At 41.2% G+C, this 19,671-nt stretch overlaps 1 protein-coding gene across 2 annotated transcripts in view; it reads right to left on the bottom strand.

Moving 5' to 3' along the window:
• Positions 1 to 14,912: 14,912 nt before the first annotated feature.
• The window catches only part of SSPN (sarcospan), a 37,945-nt gene continuing 33,186 nt past the window's right edge, over positions 14,913 to 19,671 (bottom strand). For both annotated transcript variants that reach the window (XM_045463024.1, XM_045463025.1), the window contains one exon: positions 14,913 to 19,147. In XM_045463024.1, the coding sequence (XP_045318980.1) occupies positions 18,782 to 19,147 (366 nt within the window). In that variant the 3' untranslated portion in view covers positions 14,913 to 18,781. The remainder of the gene's footprint in view (positions 19,148 to 19,671) is intronic.

The raw sequence follows: 19,671 nt of genomic DNA, 5'->3' as shown, positions 1-19,671 counted from the left end.
ATGCTGATGTTAAGTAGGACCAGGTTCAAATGTGCCCAACCTGCTACAGACCCCATTCTCATATGACGCCTCTAGTACTGGGATAGAACAGAATATAAACATCATTAACCTTGAAAATGTGAAAGTAAATGCACAGTTGATAAAAACCGCAATTCAGGAAAACAGAGGTGGTATTAAGGAAATAGTAAGGGTGACTATATCCTTATGTTGCTTGGTTAGTATATTAGTTTTCCACGGCTGTCTTAACAATACCCATTTACATTTTTTGAAGGTCAGAAGCCTTGGTCTGAAACCTGTTTCACCACATCAAAACCAAGGTGTCACTAAGGCCGCATTCCTCCTGACGCTCAAGGAAGAAACCTATTCTTTGCCTCTTCCAGCTCTACTGGCCGTTGGCATTCCTTGGCTTGTGGCCCCCCTTCACACCGTTCTCTGCGTCAGTGGTCACGCTGCTTTCTCCTCTTCTGTGTCAATATCCCTCTGTCACTCTTACGAGAAAAATGTGATTAAATTAGGGTCTGCCCAGATAACCCAGGATAACCTCCCCATCTCAAAATTCTTAATTTAATCATATCTGCAAAGTCCTTTTTTGCTGTATAAAGTGACATTCACAGGATCCAGGAATTAGAATGTGGATATCCTTGGGAGTCAATATTTGGTCTCTCATACTTTCATTCTTTAGATTCTTAATCACTGAGCTAACTTCCCAATGTCTATTCAAATGAAGGAACTGTCTCTGAGGTAAAAATAAAATGTTTAAATCTAATTGATTTAGGGCTCTGGAATCACTATCAAAGTAAAACAGGATGGCAGAAAGTATCCACATTTTTCAGAGTTATGTAGTTGGCTTAATTATAGTAGCTTCTCTTGCTATTTTATGTATACTCCATCTTATTTAGTATTTGACCTCTGGTTTTTTTACTCTTTTAAAACATTTTGTCTTCCATTATGTCTTTAAGCCACCAGGGGATAAATATGATGAGCTGAATAAAAACATATCTACATGTAACTTATGTTTTCATTTATTCTTTGTTAGTAGCTACTCTGCTCAAGTCCATCAATTTTCTACAGACGTTAACTTTGTTTTAAAAAAAGGTATTTATTTCACTTTTGTACATATTTTGTGGGTATGCAGTCTCTGTTTACTTGTAGTCTGAAGAATGCCTCTAATCACTAGGTGTTTAAAACTCCATCCTTTTACAAAAATAATAGTATGTAATTTTAGCCATGTTAGACATAATCACAGAGTTCATAATAAAAATTATGTCCCCTTTCCCTCATATTTTCCTTTCCTGTTCTTAAAATTCTTGAAAGGAAAGAAGGAAAGAAAGAAAGGAAGGAAGGAAGGAAGGAAGGAAGGAAGGAAGGAAGAAAATGTAAGCCAAATAGAAAAGGAATATTTGAAGGAGCTTCATAGGTCAACACCCCAAAACATTTATTTTTCCAAGCTCCTTCATTGACTGGATCTTCCAGGGCGGTTCCAATGTCCTGGAACAAAGAGAGACCATCGTGGTTAAACAAGTGGCTAAAACTGAAGGTTCTCGTCTGGATCTCAGAGGGAGACCTGGTATTCTGTGCAAATATGGATAAACCACGCACTTGTAAACTACCGGTTATTGGTTTCTTTAACATTTTTTAATGTTTTTTTTTAATTTTTGAGACAGAGAGCATGAGCAGGGGAGGGGCAGAGAGAGACACATAGAATCTGAAGCAGGCTGCAGGCTCTGAGCTGTCAGCACAGAGCCCGACATGGGGCTCAAACCCACAAACTGTGAGACCATGACCTGAGCCAAAGTTGGACGCTTAACCGACTGAGCCACCCAGGTGTCCCTGGTTATTGGTTTCTTAAACCAAGTCATGCCTTCTCTAATGGGTAAGTCCTGCAGACTTAGTGAGAAAGATAACCAGCTTTCTCTTCCCTGCTCTGTCTCTGTTCTAGTTAATTCAAAATGTCTTAAGAGTTTATTGGCTTTGAAAGGTCAATGTCCAGCATGACCTGCGTGGATGATGTTGTTTCATTTTGGGTATTAATTTCATAAAAGGGCTGTAAGAAAACACTTGCCTTATTTTCCAACCTAGCCCTTCCTTTTGCATTGCTGACATTGTTCATCCTTCTTTTTTTTTTTTAATTTATTTATTTATTTTGTGGAAGAGAGAGGGTGCATGCATGAGTGGGAGAGGGGCACAGAGAGAGAGGGAAAGAGAATCCCAAGCAGGCTCTGAGCTGTCAGTGCAGAGCCTGATGTGGGGCTTGATCCCACAAACCATGAGATCATGACCTGAGCTGAGATCAATGGTCAGATGCCTACTCAACTGAACCATGCAGACCCCCCTGAAACTGTTTGCCCTTCTAAATATCAAATCTGAAGTGGCATGCAATTATAAAAATGTAAACTATTTTCACAACCCAAACTCAATTTCCACCCTAGGCACATACCTTCCCTGTGTTTGTATGTAAGTACCTATGTATATGGAAATGGGAAACGGGGTAAACATCATGTCACTCCACTGCTTACAAACACTCCAGTGGCTCCCGAACTCTTCCTGTGGCCTACAAGCCCCTCTGTGATCTGACCCCAGCTTACCTATATGGTCACAGCCTGTCCCTCCAATACCATTATTAAGTTGCCTTTGTCTTCTCTCTGTTCTCCTGATCACCTAACTTTATCCCTGGGCATTAATCCTTGCTGTCACTTCTGACTGGCTTTTTACCCAGGTCATTGCATGCCTCGCTGCTTCCATTACTGAGGTCCCAGATCAAATGGCATGTCCCAAAAGATGACTTCCCTTATCATCCCAGTATCACCCTGCCCCTTCACTCTCTCCAATAAGACTATTCTTCAGAATACTCACCACTACCTAAAATGTTCTGTTCATGTACTTATATTTTCATTGTCTGTTTCTCCCACATGAATGTAAGATTTACTGATCCCTATACATCCAGCTCCTAAAACGAGGACTATCACAAAGTAGGTATTCGATAAATGTGCATTGGAGTATTGACTTTTTTCCATTCCCTTCCCTTCTTCACTTCCTTGTTTTTTATCCTGTGGCCAAGAGGTACAGGTGTTCTGGAGAAGCTCAGAACATTCATGGCTCCAGTTATAACAAAAGGTATCTCATGGTGAACATCAGGGAAGGGCTTAGAGTGCTAGGATCTTGAACACTGGGGGATTTGGAGGTGAATGTTAATACCTGCCCCTCCACCCAATATATGCCCACCCACTCACACGAATCTCAGCTGGTCTCTCTTCTTGGTCACTTCTTCCCCAAAAGACTCTTGCAATATGGAGTACATAAATAATTTAATGATCCAGGTGCTATGGCCATTTTTAATAGCTTCGGGACAGCATGAATAAGCAAGCTGGAAAGATGGTACGCACTTCTACAGCCTTTTAACAAATACCCTGCCCTGTTCCCGCCCTGGAAGGGGCTGCTTTGCTGAGTCACTCTTGTAAGGCCGGGCAGAGGAGACAGCTGCAGGGACAGCCTCCTTTCTGGAGCTGTGTATTCCTTGTCTTAGACGGGGAGAGCTGAAATGGAAACTTCTAGCTAAAGGGGATTGGAAGAGGGGGAGCAGGGACAGCAGTGGTCCTGTCTTTCTGCCCTTGGCTAAATTACTTTTATTATTGCTCAATTCAAGTTAGGTTAAAAGCAGACAGATTGTCTTCTTACTTTTTTTCCCCCTTTCAGTAAGTTTCCAAAAGTCTAAAAACTGATATAATTTAAAGTTAATGAAAAGAAAGTTCAGCAGCTGCATCGTATTTCATGCCATTCTTTTCTTCTCAGTCTGGCCTCCCCCAGCCCCCGCAGCCTTCTGTTGTGTTGCCAAGGGCACCGCACCGAGCAGAGGAGCCTACTCCAAGGCCATGGAAGCCTTCCCCACAGCTCGTTTCCCATTAGCCTCTCACTGCGCAGAAGATAAGTGGGAGTCGAGTCCTTTTCTCAAATTGGGCAGGTGAAGACTATTTCTAATTGTTCTCGTGACATGACCAAGGTCATGGTGCTTATTCCTGTTTTACCTACAGACGCCAAGTCCCATGTTTTTAGCTTTAAGCTTGCATATTTGATTCCTCCCTGAAATGCAATGAGAAGGAATGATTCCTGAGCGCTTTGGAAGGACTTACGAAATTCGCCAGATTCCCCAGTCATTGTGTCTGTGTTGCCTGTAGTGTTTGTGGTTGTACAAAAGACGCATATTAAAAAAATCCGGAAGCAGTAGAAAGTTTTTGTGCAGCATGATTCCGTTAGCATTGTCAGAGACTCCCAGATCACTGTTTTTCTTTCCCGATTACTATGGCCTTCAGAATTTATTGGTATCAGGTTAATTAATTGCCGTTGGAAATTCTCTTCAAAATCCCTCTCTACTTTTCCCTTGAGTGCTGGTAATTATGTGATACCTCCTGAGTGGTCCACTGCAACCCTACTAAAGGCAAAAGGATTGGGGTGCCTGTGTGGCTCAGTAGGTTAAGCATACGACTCCTGATTTCAGCTCCGGTCATGATCTCACCGTTCGTGAGATGGAGCCCCCTGTCAGGCTCTGCGCTGACAGCACAGAGCCTGTTTGGGATCCTCTGTCTCCCTCTCTCTCTCTGTTCCTTCCCCATGCACACATGCGCGCGTGTTCACGTGCACTCTCAAAATAAATCAACTTTTTAAAAAAAGACAAAAGGATTGACACAACATTGGAAAGTTTAATGATCTGATAAAGAAATGTCTGTCTCATTACTTCTACCCTGAAATTTTCATGCAGCCAGAAGGGCTGGCTCTCAAGTCCTGCTGCTCTTTAAAAGCACTAGGATGTATCTCCCCCAAAGACAAATCCAGCTTTGAAATGGACATCACCCAAGGCACAGGAAAGTGACCAGAAAGGATCCTCCAATGCTTATTGGCCATAGGAGCATTTGGAACAGAGTCTGTAAGTCATCCTGCATTTGAAGACATGGGTTGGGTGGGACTGTGGTTCCTGCTGCAGATCGGGTGCTACAACAGGAAAACCTGGTTCCTACCACTTAGAGAGAGGCTGATTAGAGCAGCCAGAGACCAGACTTTAATCGAGTGAAGGCTACCAGAAAGTTCTCTAAAAAGCACATTCTGGGAACTGCTCTCTATTTTGATAGTATGCATTAATAACCATTTGAATGTATGCATTAATAACCATACACCTAAGCTGGGTTTAGGTATAGGAAAAAGGATTTTCCACTGTCAACTCAAGCCATAACTGTGTTGTTCTCCCTAGTACCTGGTCAAACATAATAAAACAATTCCCCTCCTCTTCTATCTTTGGCCCAGATTTTCAGATGGGCTTGGAAGCAGGTTTGGTAATACATAATGATAACAATAAGCATAGATTATGGCCTTAGAATGTTCCAGGCCCTTTTTCCAGCACATTACAGATATGAAGTCATATTACTCTCATTTTGTGAACGAAGGTAAGGAATTTGTCCAAGAGTCTATAGCTAGTAAATGGTAGCAAAACCTAGACTTGTACCCTAGGTAATCTGATTGTTTCCAGAGCCTGTTTTTAACCAAGCTAGACGGGAAGCTCCCTCGGGGATTCCAGTCACCAACGTCATACAACCACCACCATAGGCAGGCTCTCAAAAAAAGAGGCTACTTTGGCCATCCCCTCAGTGTTTCTTACTCACACTTATACTTAACTCTTCTTCAAACTCTTGGGTCACTGTGAATCACCTTTTTCATTCTACTACTTCCATTCCTTCGGGGTCACTGAGGTTGAGAGAGGATGAGTAAACTTTGTTTAGTTTCATTTTATTTTATTTTATTTTATTTTATTTTATTCTAAAGAAGCATAGAAGAAATGTCCTGGAACACACTAGCAATATGAATGTGGGGTTTGTGCCCTGCCCTACACCTTTCCTAGCCTCCATAAGAGTGAGCAGGGATTTTCAACTTGTTGAAATAAGAGCGTGTGTAATTGCAGATCCCAATCAAACAGTAAAATATCTCAATTTATATGGCAGAGTAAAGAAAGAAATTAGGAATAAAAGCTTGTGCCAGTTTAAAGCCAAATATTTACATTAAAAAGGAAAAAGAGAGAGAGAGAGAGAGAGAGAAACAGAGTCACATGAGCTTAAACAAGTCACTGACCCTCATCTGGACTCAGTTGACCCTCATCTGGCCTGTTTGTTCTTTTATAAAATAAGGGAATTGGATAAGGATTCCTTCGAGCTCTAATACAATGACTTTAAGATGAGAAATAAATATTAAGGGAAAAGTTTAGGAGTAAACTAAAAGAGACTGTAAAACATTTTTCCCCTTTTTATATTTTCCTTATAACTAAAGCAAATGTAATAAATAACTTTTCACTGTAAATAGCAAGACTCAGAATTTAAAACTTAAGAGCAGAAAAACATTTCTCCCTTTTGCTGTACGTCAAGGCCCATGACTGCATTTGGAGACAAATGCACAGACATTGAGCGTGGATGGGAGTATAATCTGAGGGTGGAAGAGAAATATGATCTCTAAAAAACATTTAAAAATCTAATAATTTCACTCAAAAACCCACCTGACGCTTAATTCCTCTTATAAAAGAGTAAGGAAGCTTCAGTAAATCCCAGGTTTCCACGCAACCCTGGTGCTTGCCTTGAAGTACATAATGTGTTTAGTCACTCTGACCTTCTGACTCTTTTTCATCCAGAACTGCTTTTGTGTTATAGGAGGAAAGAATACAAAGCTCTGCAGGCAGATATCCAAAGGCTTTTATGCTAATGTCTCCTTGGTCCCTCCTCCTCCCCCAGTGCCCCCTCCCCCCCATGTCCTTGCAGCGTTTCTTTCTCAGCATGAAAAAAAAAAAGCAGAGGAAGAGAATAAATTTGGGGCAGAAGGGGAGGTGGTTTGGAGTTAAGTGTGGTGTGGGCCACGTCTCTCTCTTGACGTCAGAGTTCTACGACTGTCAAAGCAATGGATGTGGCTTGGAGTGTCTGCTCCTGGTCAGATGAGATCCCATTACATTTCGCCTTAAGGCAAGAAAGTCACCTCTCCTCCAACAGGATAGTTTGCTCATGTGTGTATTTAATTTCTATTTTTTTTTTCAACGTTTTATTTATTTTTGGGACAGAGAGAGACAGAGCATGAACAGGGGAGGGGCAGAGAGAGAGGGAGACACAGAATGGGAAACAGGCTCCAGGCTCTGAGCCATCAGCCCAGAGCCTGACGCGGGGCTCGAACTCACGGACCGCGAGATCGTGACCTGGCTGAAGTCGGATGCTTAACCGACTGCGCCACCCAGGCGCCCCTTTAATTTATATTTTTAATTCACAGGCATGCTGTGAGTCTAAATCTCATCTATCTTAGCTCTTCAGAGTACCCAAGATGTCAATTTATAGAACTCTGCATTTAGGTTTGGACAGAGGAGGCTTGCATTTTGAGCCCACTTCTGGGGCCAGCCCAAGGGGCCTCTGGCCCAGGCAGTGTGGGCCTGGTGAGAGCAGCTTTGAAAAGTCTTCTGCAAACTTTTTCTCTTGGATTCCAGTACTGACCTTGGCTATTTGGACATGGATCCATAAAATTCAAGGATCCCAATTTGCTATCAACCACTTTATTTTCACACAGAGGTCCCTACCAGGACTTTGCCAAAATCCAACCCCTACATGGAGCCTGAGTCACTTGCACTGGGCAAGGGTTCAGCTCGTGGATGGTAGGAAGAAAATGACTCTACCAGCTAGATTTGAAGTCATAATGTATCTGTAAAAACAATTCATAAACTGCCAGGGTCTCCAAAGCAGAAATGGTGGGTTTGCCTTTCCCAGTGTGCCTTGTCCACTACTCAAACCTCTTTGTTACTTTCTCACTCCCTTAAAGGCTACGTGAAGTAATTGCTACAACCTGGAGTCACCCATATCAATGAGAGTAGGGAAGAGGCCCACAGGATGGTTCTGGGCCCTTAAAAGACTTACTCTGGCCCAGTTCAGTGAGCCTCAGGGCTCCCAGATGCCAGGACTTTGACCCCAGCTCCAGTTTGTCAACTGAGTAGAAATCATGGTAGAGGAACAAATATAAGAAAATTATCTGTATCGTACTTCCCATGTTTACATGAGGCAGAGGGATTGCTGTTTTGTACTTAGGCTTTAGAATACAAAGGCTATTAATTTGTGTGTTTCTTTAAAGTGCTTCACTCTAGAAATTTTAGAGGCTACCAGTTTTCCTGGTTTCCTGATATGCCACTGAATTTCAATTTGTTGACAGTTTATACTCAAAACCAACCACTTACATAGCATTGATCATAGGAGCTGTTCTAAATCCATTACAGATAACCATCCATTTATTCATTCACTGTTCACAAATACCCTATGATTATCCTTCAGACAAAGAAACTAAGACAGGAAGGCACAGAAAGAGTAGGTTGTTTGCCCAAGGCCATATTAGAATTCAAGATTCAAGTATGGTTCCAAAACCAGACTCTTATAGGCCATAATATATGGACTCTCAAATATATATATCGACACTGAATTCAAAGGGTCCTTAAAATATCATTCAGAGATTTCCCAAGTCCAATTAAAGAGGACTGTGTTTTTGCATAATATTTTCATGTGTGTGCTTAAGATATGTAGTCCATTATTAAATAATTTTAATTTAAATTTTATTTTTATTGCTAACTTGAAGTGATAATTGATATTTCAATTTGACTTTCTACATTCCCTTAACTTCCCTATTTTTGACTCTGTCTCCAAAATTCTTAAGCCAGAAGTATTTCTAGACATAGAAGAGGCAAAGGGACATGTTAGAAAAGACAGCAACACAATTAGAAGTCTGTTGGTTTGGTAAGTCCCCATGAATTCCAGTTGGAAGAATTCTTTTTTCTTATAGCTTTTAGGTTGGGTTTGAATGAAGCCATTCTAGGAAAAGAGTTGTGTACTATTTTATTAATAACCTTTAGATAAAATTGTTTAATATTCTATTGAGATAGGTATTCTACAAGTTGGTAATTTCTCCATACTTTACACATTCGTCATTAGGAATTTCTCCTTAATGTCTATTCTAAATCTTTCCTACATAGCAAGTTAGCATTTAAAAGAAAAATGGATTTGTAATAACCCTTCCATGAGCTATGTTGTTCTTACAGTATAAAGAGTCCCTGCCCATTTTTGAATGCATATTGTATTCAGATAAAATGGAAACTTTCCAATTTTTTCATTTGAGAGGGACTTGAACTCCACCTTGTTTCCTGGAAATGGGATACCAAAGATTTATTCTTATTCTTATTATTTCAAAGCTGGAGTGGTTTCCCATACCTTGTCCTGTAATGTAAGCAAGCAGCTTCTGCAAGAAGCTTGGGCTTTAGAGCTCCTTGTAGAAATCACTCTTGAACAGAATGGAAGCTCCCTTGTACTTTCAGCTTTTTCTAAATCAGTGAGCTGGACAGGATGAGACATGAGCCACATGTGCCACAAAACTCAGCACAGCAAAATTTCTTACATGCCAGTTTGGCTGCTGCTGTTCTGAGATCCGTGCATGGAACTTGGCAGATTGGTACGCGATACTGAGGCCTTAAGGGACGTGGCAGGGGCAGCCATACCAAGGGGAGATGGGCTCTCACCTTTTCTCTCCATGCTACTCAGGTATGCTCCACGTGGTGGATGGAGATGGCTGCCCTTCAGCAAGTTCAGGGTCCCTTTCTGAAAGCTTTGCTGAAGACTCACATGTCACTGAGCAGGGAAAGAAATGTGCCTCCACCTGAAACTAATCACGTAGCTGGTCCCAGATGAAAAAAAAAAAATGCTGCAGAAAGAAATAAGAGTCTTTAGGGATCCTTCAAAGACGGAGAGATCCATGGGGAAGAGAGTAGGCTGGAGAAGGCTGGCCCCCAACTCTCTCCAGCTTCTCTCCCCAGAGCTGCTCTGGCAGCAAAACCAGATGGAAATGTCACCTAATGCAGAGTGTTTTATTCATCCTTGTCTACACCCCTGCCTTATACAGTGAAAACTCCTTGGCAACACCACGCAGACAGAGGTTCTTTTCATTTTTAATTGAATCCTAAGAGGTATATTTTTTTCTAGAGGTGCCAGCTTAAGTAATTACTAGAATTCCCAACTGGGCTAATCAGAGATTCATAGAAAATAAAGACAGAGGAGAAGACCTTATCCAGTGGGTTTCTGTATTCTGCTTAGAAGGCTCTTGCAGTCCAGGGTGGTGATCACAGTTCTTGGCATTGTGGACTGTTAACAGGAGCCTTGAAATAAATCCCTGCCCAGTGAGGTAAGAGAAACTGATTTCCCTGCCTGAGTATCTCTCCTCTGGTGACCAGACACCTTCCACTTTCATCAGCTGTTTATCAAAATCAGATTAGTAAAAGGATCATCAGATCAGAATTGTTTATGCCTGTCTCAATCTTGAATTACAAATGACTTTCACGTGGTGCTCGAGCAAAGCGCTGTGACCTATAGATAAACAAGGCTTTGTATTTCCTCTACCTTGCGCTGAACTTAGCATTCCCCCAAAGACAAGAATCATTAAGTCTCGTTGTTGATGATTGATCTAAGTAAGATAGGTGAGGCTTGCTCCATGGGGGCTGTGAGGATGTGGGTAATAGATTCTATCTTTGCCATAAGTTGTAAGTCACTAATGGGTTATTTTGAGCTCTCCCAAGTGGAAGACAATGGAGCATTTAGTAGGTTGTACGGTTACGTAAGACATCTCTTTCCAAACAAAGAGGAGGCAGGATACCCAGCCAAAGGACTGAGCACAGGAGGCTGTGTGGTCTGGTGGTTCCAGGGAGAGATGTGGGGCCAGAGCTTCCTGGGTTCAGCTACCAGCCGAGACTCTGACTCAGGGGGAGCAGAGCCAAGTCTCTTGGCTTGAGGCAGATAGACTGTAAAACCCAGGAGAGACAAAACCACGAGTCTGTGCTCAAGGACTCTAGGGGAAAAGCACATTTTGGAAATAAAAAAAAAAAAAAAATCACCCTGTTTAGTTATAATTTGGGACTTTTTCAACGAGAAATGAACATTTTTATTGCTTATTGCCTGACACGTCCTCTTTTGGGCAGCAATGTGAAGCCAAGCCAAGTCTCTGAGGGTGTTCTGTGTGGGATGAATAGAGAAGCCTGGGGGTCTGCAAAAAGTCAGTCAACCCTGGTGAGTTGTCACAAGTAATGCTCAGGGAGCTGGGCACTGGGGGCAAAGAGGTTCTGCATGAATTCTTACCCTTTTTTTTCCCACTCATTGTGCCTTCCACAGTAAAATGCCCTCTGAAATTGTGGGAGGAAAAACCTCTTCCCTTAGACTTCTGGAAGCTTCCCTGCAACTAGTTTGAGCAGAGATTTGCTCAGCTGTAACTAGCGGCCTGTTCAGCTGCAGACCCACACAGGTTCCCCAGCCACAGCCAGAGCTGAGGCTAATGGGAAATGTTCTCCAAGTCCCACCAGCTCTGCAACTATGATGCTGCTGGTCAGACAGAGTAGGTGGCTACCTACATGGCTGAGTTTGAAAGACTACTGGGCAGGTCTCCCTGCCCTGGCATCATGCCTCATTATCTGGAACTGAAGCTTCCTGATCTTTAGGAATATCCTATTCAAATGAAAACAATATTTATAGGGATCTCTGTATTTTAAGGTTTTAACCCCCGGGCATTTGAGTTAGGATACCTGAGTCGATTGAGTGTCATAGAAATGGGACAGGGGATGGGAGGGGGAAAGCTGTAGGATGAGGTGGGGGAGGGGCAGCAGTCTCTTCTCTGGAAGAGTAGAGAATGACCTTGTTGGTCATTTTATCCCCAACTGTCCAAAGCAATTTTATTTAAAAAAATTTTTTTAATGTTTACTTATTTTTGAAAGAGAGAGAGAGAGACAAAGTGCCAGTAGGAGAAGGGCGGAGAGAGAGAGAGGGAGACACAGAATCCGAAGCAGGCTCCAGGCTCTGAGCTGTCAGCACAGAGCCTGTCGCAGGGCTCAAACTCACAAACCACGAGATGATGACCTGAGCCAAAGTCACACACTTAACTGACTGAGCAACCCAGGCACCCCTGTCCAAAGCAATTTTAATATCTGATGGTGGGTGGGTGTGAGGGTCGAACCAAGATGGCTGCTCCTACTCTAACCCAGGCGAGGCCAACTGGAATCCAGGGTTTCACTTGTGGTCACTTCATCCAGACCCCAAACATACTTATGGTATCATTCCTCCCTGCATTTGCCTGAGTGCATGTTCCCAGCCGTTAGTTTAATAGCCATGTTCAGCGTCCGTGGTCCTAAGCTTCTGTATATTGAAACAATCTCTCTCTCTTTTTAATTGTATAGTCACTTTTGTTGCAATTGAGAAAAAAAAAATTAATAAAAACTTAAAAGTCTACTCGTGCCCATAAAGATACCTGATGGATCATTGGTTATTTTGTAAGAGTACATGAATTCTATCCTGAGTGAAAGAGAATTAAAAATGATCCATTGAGGCGATTGACAACTTTAGTCACATAATTTTCAGACTCTATTGCCTGTATCTCTGCTAATTCACTGTGGCCAGCACACCACTTTCAAGCCTGTTGGTGACTGGGTCACCAAAAGTCCATTAAAACATGCGTAGGAAGATGTAGGGAGACCAGTTGGGAGTGGATTGCACGAGATGGCAGTCATCTTCTCTGGCCACAGCCCCCTGTGGTCCTTGCGAATCACCGTCTTGCCCTCTACAATTGTACCTGGCCGGGCAGAGACAACACAGTGTGGGCTTCTGAGAAAAGGCGGCTGGGTAGAAAGAAGAAGCAGGGCACCCCATCCAGAGAGAGACATAGTCCTAAATCTCCAGGTTCAGGGACCCCCAAACTGCCCACAGATATCTCCTCGTCCAGCTCCCTCATCAGGCATTAGCCAAGCCTCCTCCACAATTCCTGCCAGCAGCAGGGAGGCTCACCTTGTTCTCCAGCCGACTTCCTGGTCGAAGGGGCAGGGTGTGCCACAGGAGACTCTCCAGGCCTCCACATCCCTCCTGCCCCAGTCAGAGAGCCTTGTTGAACACAAGGCCTCATGTCTCTGTGGAAATCTGGATCATGGCCCCGTATCTGCTTTTTCCCAAGAATAACAGATGAGCATATGTCCCGTGTGCCTCTGATTAAAGGTTCTTTCTCGTGACCTTCCCAAACAACAACAAAAGAGATTTCCTCTCAGATCCTATGCTTTGGAAGGGATCAAGAAACATAGATAAATATTTGTTGGAAAGAAATGAAAGAATGAGTTGCTGTCTTCAAGATGGCACCCCCATACGTTAGTTTCATTTTTATTTGCTTACAGTCTGAATTTTAAAAGTAAAATAGCCAATATTAATCCTGTACTTCATAAAGATGAGTCTGTCAAACAAAAAATAATTTAATATAAATATAATAAATTATGAGCTATAAAGATAGATAGACTGTATCAATGGAAAAAGCAGATTTCTGGCCGTATAATTTCAATAACTTGCCACAAATTTAAAGATTTATATGAGTGTTTTCATATCCAATATGGAGAATGAAGCTCCGGTTGGTATTTGCTGACTACACTCAAAACTAGACGTTTTTATGATTCTTGAATGAGAATTAGCGACCCACAGAGTGAAGCATATCAAAGGTGGTTGGTGGTTGGTTTTTAAATAAATGAGGGGTTGTACATCACAACCTAAAATACAGGGGACTGATAATGTACCAGAGCTCAATGAAGCTTCATTTGAAAATGTTGGGGTTAAACACACTTCTATCAAAATAATTCGAAGTGACATGAAAATCAGAAGAAATGCCTCAGCTTCTAGGTCTTCCTGAAGGAAGGAACCGAGAAAAGATGGCCACAATTGGGAAACATCCAGATGCATAAACCAACAAAGAGGGATCCCGCCAGCCCATAATTCTGTGCACTATCATCAATAAGAGTTGGTGCTGTCTTATTTTAAAAGTGGAATTTCTGAGGTGCCTTGGTGGCTCAGTCAGTTCAGCATCCAACTCTTGATCTCATCACAGGTCTTGGCTTCAGGGTCATGAGTCCACACTGAGTGTGGAGCCTAATTAAAAAAAAAAAAAAAAAAAAAAAGCAGAATTTCTGCTGGAGGCTCCTTTGACAATATTCCTGGTTTATAAAAGAGGGAGTCACCAAAGGGGTTAGCAAAGCAGAGCCATTTTTCCAATTGGATATGGGGACTGGAGCCTGCATCGATGAGAAGCATCACAGGATTGCAGAACCCAGCTAAGGATGGAAGAATCCAAATGTCTACTAAGCCTCTTGGAGCCGTTACTTTGCTAAGTGCTATTTCATGTAACCTTCCCCATGATACTGCGAGGCAGTTATGTTTTTCTCCACTGTACGAACGAGGAAGCTAAACATGAAATGGTGTGTCTAAAGTCACACAGCCAGAAAGTGGCAGTCAGATTTCCACCCCCTGAGACCTGCAGCCCTAACACTAAGGATAGGAAATCCACCTCAGAGAGTGTATGCTAAGTCATTATTCCTTTCTTTTCACATTCTACAAGCCTTTCTAACTAAATTAAACAGAAGGAACCACCACATTTTACAGTATAATCAACTATTTAAATTGCCTCAGAGTTCATAAGGAGCCCCTGCATTCAGATTTGAAATGGAATTAGGCCATGTGTTTTTCCGTATAATTAAATGTAGGATATGATTGAATGTGCAGCACTCAAACGTGTGTTCCTTTCTCTAGGCCAAGCTTTACTTGACATTAATAGATATAAATTAAGAATCAGCATTCCAAGTACTTTTTGCAAGATCTTTTTTCAGCTCAGGCCTGGGGAGCGTTTATAACCTTGACTTCCACAGTGGGTGCAGGTACCAAAATAGAGACAGTCCCTGAATAAAGGAGTCAAAATGAGTATTAGTTCTCATCTATTCCAAAACCTAATTTTGGAAGTAAACACTAACCTGAGAGGTTTTTCTGTACACAAGTTCACGTGTAACGTACTGCAAAGCACATCCAAACACGGTGTTTTCAGAGATTATGAAAATTTTATTAACAAAGAAAATCTGCACATACGCATCTCCTTTAAAAATCACCACTTCATACCTGTAGAAAGCACTTTGTTTTCTATTCACTATTTCATCAAAGGCAGGAAAATGAAATCACAACACCAAAATGCAGACCGATATTTCTGAAGGGGATAATCATTTGAGATAATCAAGAAGATAATCGAGAAAATCAGAAGAAAAGAATTAAGGTATTCATTGCCCAGGCTGAAACACTGAGCCTTCATCGAAACAAATGTTTCCACCACAAGTCAGTATATTTGGCCATCAGCTCTTTTTAACACTGTCCTGAATATTCAGTGTACATCTAAAAACATGACAGAGTTCTCTGAGTATAGTAAAAACTGATAGCCAGCATGATTTACAGAAATTAACGGCTCCATGGCAATAGTTGAGAGGTAATTACTAGAAAATGTGAAGGTATGTTTTGTGACAGGATAGGATTGGTTTTCAGGGCAACTTCTCAGTTTGTTTCTGGTTAAATAACTGCTCCACTGTTGTCCTTCAGAATCTTCCTTGGATAACCTCTACCCCACCTTTTACTAAAAATCTATAAACATATTCCAGATACAATGCATGCAAGAGGAGAAGTACAAGAATATTAAGAGATTCTGATGTCCTGCCCATGAACAGAAAACACACACATAATGGGCTCTCGCTGTCAGAACACATGGCTATTGCAGCTGGAAACCCCTCCAAAGAGATCATATAGACAGACGTTTAATTCAAAGAGGGGAAAAAAGTCAGGCCTGTTACTTGACTACAGTTTCTAGGGCCTGTTGTAGCTATATTTTTAGGCTTGGCTCCAAGGAGCTGCCTCCACAAATTTGGACAGAGCGAGGGAGGCACAGATGGTGGTCACGTGAAGGCACAGACCGATCGGGTGGGCTTGGTTACAAAGTCTGTACATTTAGGCTGCTGTATTCCTCCTATTTCAAGTACTGCCAAGTCCCGGCAGTTTCCACTCTTTCCAAAGTCTTGATTCATTTAATTCTCCTGAAGGAGGTGGAAGAGGAGGAGGATTGCGCAAATCTTACTGTTTTATGGTTTAGAAGAGACAGTCACCATCTTGGCTCCTTGTCAGATTTTAAATGTAACATTTTGCTAAGTGTAAAGCTGTGTCTCTGTTCCTTTTCTGTTGCCGGTTATTGTAACTTCAATATTTGCAAAACACAACCTCAAAATACTTTAAATCCAGCGTAAAGCAGTTTGTTATTCATGCAACACAATTCTTACATGTATCAATACTCAGTGAGTTCACAGCACAGGAATCTTTTCTTGGTTTCTTTCCTTCTTTATTTATTTGTTCCTTCTTTCACTTACGATTATTTTTTTCCTTTGGAGATTTAAGAATGATTTAATTACATACATAATTATGTATATATATATATATATATATATATATATATATATATCCTGATTATTATCAAACTTATTGTCTCATCCTTTTCTGGTTGCATTATTTAGAAAAAGAAACACATAAACTAAAGTAATTCTACCATGTGAAATACCCTGTGAATTGTTTGTAAAACATTGAGCACCTTAGTGATGAGTAGACTTTTAATTTTCTAATATAAAACCGGTAGTGTTTGCTATAAAAAGGAATTCAGGGTGAGCTTCTAGTGGTGCCTGATTCATAGCAATTAGCATTAAATCATCAGTTTCTCTCTCTTTACAGAACAGCCTACAATATTTCAGATTCTCTGTCATTTTCTTCTTTATGTCAAAAACTGTCCAAATCAGAATGGATTCAGTTATTGTTTTTTTTTTTTTTTTTTTAGGTCATCATCCAGATGCTTGGTGTTCTCTCGATATAGTTTTTGCGTGTAATCCAACCTCTGCTCCAGAGTCTTATCCACTAAGTGTGAGTTCTTGGCCTGAGCTGGTGTGTAGGAAGGCCATTTTTTAAGCAAGTCAATACATTAAAAAAAAAGGTTTTAACATCTGTTAATCAGGTGTTTTATCTGGAGGACATAAAAGCTTTTTACAATTCTCCAACTAACTGACTTAATGTTTTCCCTTTTATTTGGATATTTATATTGTGTAGAAATTGACACTGTCGTCACAACCAATGGAATTGTTCAACTATTTTCTAAGGCAAACAAGAAAATGATTTTCTTTTAGGGTAGAATTTCATGACTAGCAGAGTATATCAATAGGCAATGTGGAGAGGCAAATTCATCTCAATTATTATCTTGAATTTCTGATTTCAATAGAGCATGCTAAGAGAGAAAGATCTTGATAACATTAATGCTGCATGCATTTGCATTCTGAGCTCCTTCCTTAAAATATTGGTATTGTTCAGAACTAAGTAAAAGAGAAAAGACTCCCACCCCAGCGTGCCTGTGCTTTTTTAAGTCACAGTAACTTAAAAACAAAACAAAATAAAAATTACCTTCCAAGTCAATGGGCATATGCTCAAATAAGGACATCAAGACATTAGTTTAAGTCTCTAGGTTGACTGGATATAAATATCAATAATAGGATTGCATATCAGATGCACTTTTGTGAATGGAACACTTCGGCATTACCCAGTCTTCCTCAAAAGTACTTAGCTGCCAAGAGAGATACTTTATAACGTATCACAAATGTGCTATTTGTATAAACATTTCCCATTATAAATGCTCTTGTTTTTGTTTAAATGAGTATTTTTAACCTGAGCTATTAATAAAAAAATTTTTTTCTTCTCCTTTGTAAAGCTTGGCTTTCAGAAGAAAGAATCTTTAAGCCTCCTCTCTTGTGAGAGTAATTTCTCCTAATGCCGATGGTGCTACATAAGTACAGACAGGGCTCATTAAGTAGGCTTCTGAGCATAATTATAATTAACAATTAGGTAGAAATTAGTTTTAATGATTTGTTTTAGATGGTAGAATAGAAGCATAATGTAATTATTTTTAAGCCTTCTACATCATTAAGAATACAACTACCACCAACTTTCAATTATTGAGAAGCAGACAATCATCCAAAGTATTTAGTAAGTGATCTACTTACAGAGCCAAACTAAGGGAGCTGAAGAGAAAAGGCCTCCACCCCAGCCCAGGTGCTGATAATTATTTAGCCTTTGCAAAGTCTCTTCCTTTTCTACTCTGACCCTTGAAGCTGTTTCATGCCTTGAAGACATCTCTACCAGGGAAAATCCAGAGAGTCAGCCTAGTTGCTCAGCTCTCCCCCCTTTCTCCAAGGCACAGTGAAAGGAATGGGGGGAGGTGGGAAGTTTTGGAAACAACTGCAAAATTTAGCAAGTGGTCCTGAAATGCCAATGCACACTATAAACTGAACAGGAAAGAGGATTATATAAATAATGAATAAAATGAGTACAGGTTTTCCCCGCTATCCGAAAGTTTGCTCTACGCCGTTTTGCTTTAGGAAATATCTACATTAGCACCCATTTTCGCCAACCGAAAGAAATCTGAAGATTTCTGCTTCTACAAAGCAGTGCCTTCGCTTTACGCCATTTCGGTTCACGGAAGTTTTCATGGGAATGCTCTATGTTCAGAAAGCGGGGGTGGGGGTAATCTGTACTAAGAAATAAACTCCAACCTGCAAAAATAAATGTATGCCATTCCTTCCCCGTTCAGTGTTCTTTTAATGTCTTAAAGTCAATTTGGATCTTATTTTCCCTGTAAGAATTGTTAAAAATACTATAGAAACCTGAAGAAATGCTCTTATTTCCTGAAAAATAGAAAAATATTCATTTACTACAGTGAATATTAGTTATTGTCAAAAGTTTTTTTTTTCTTCCTTTCTTCCTCTTCTTTCTCTTTTTCCTTTTCCTTTTTTGACCCCAGCTAGTCAGTGTGCTGTTTTCTCTCCCACCTTTGAGCGAGTACGTTAGACCTTTTGCTGCTGGCCTTCGGAAGCTGTCAGGGAGCACATTCGGACCCCCACGTAAAAGACCTGGTACCTGTGTTTCCACATGACGAAACAGGCCACCAAGCACACAAGGCCGCAGACCAAGTTAAGAATCATCTGGATGAGTAAGAACAGTTTGAACGTGCCGGTGATGCTGGTACAGTCAGTCACATCCCTGTACACAAAGGTCCTGCTGAGCGGCTCCAAGGAGGGCAGTTTGCACTGACAGGCGTCGAGTGCTGTTCCACAGGTAAACTGTGTGAGCTGCGAATAGTGGTGGGCAGCAAAGGCCACGGCCAGCACGCAGACCATCAAGCCCAGGGCACTCAGCAGAAAGTACAAGAGCTGCAAGAAAGCAGAAGAAAACCTTGCCAGTTACAAAGCACAGTGGGTGACTACTGACAAAACTCATTAATAAAAGCTGGTCTTTTTCTTCTCTGGCAGGAAGCTCCCTGAAGGATGGGGCTGTTGTCTTTTCAGTAACGGAGTACTCGTGACATAGGAATGGTTCCATGTCGATTTGTTAGTGAAGCAACCCGTAAGCCCTGATCGTATTTTTATTTGCCATATGGATGCGGAGTGCTTTGCATACACCAAGCCAACAATATTAGCTTGATAGTGGATACTTGTATATGGATGTAGCAAACTTTAGATGAATCCCAAACATGAGAGCCATCCCTGAAAGACATGCCATGATTGTTTTGACCTCAAAAGCTGCTCATATGAAGATTGCAGAAAGGCTAGAAGGTAAATGAAAGGCTAGAAGGCAATGAAAACACTGGATTGGCCAAAATTGGCAGTGATCGATCAACTAGCAACACAGGTTAATAAAAATGACCATGGTCAATATAGTGGTTGCCAACCTGTGT

The sequence above is a fragment of the Leopardus geoffroyi genome, chromosome B4, assembly GCF_018350155.1.
Source record: "Leopardus geoffroyi isolate Oge1 chromosome B4, O.geoffroyi_Oge1_pat1.0, whole genome shotgun sequence".
Lineage (NCBI taxonomy): Eukaryota > Metazoa > Chordata > Mammalia > Carnivora > Felidae > Leopardus > Leopardus geoffroyi.
The sequence above is the reverse complement of the archived record's forward strand: the minus strand, read 5'-3'. Positions and strand labels throughout refer to the sequence as shown.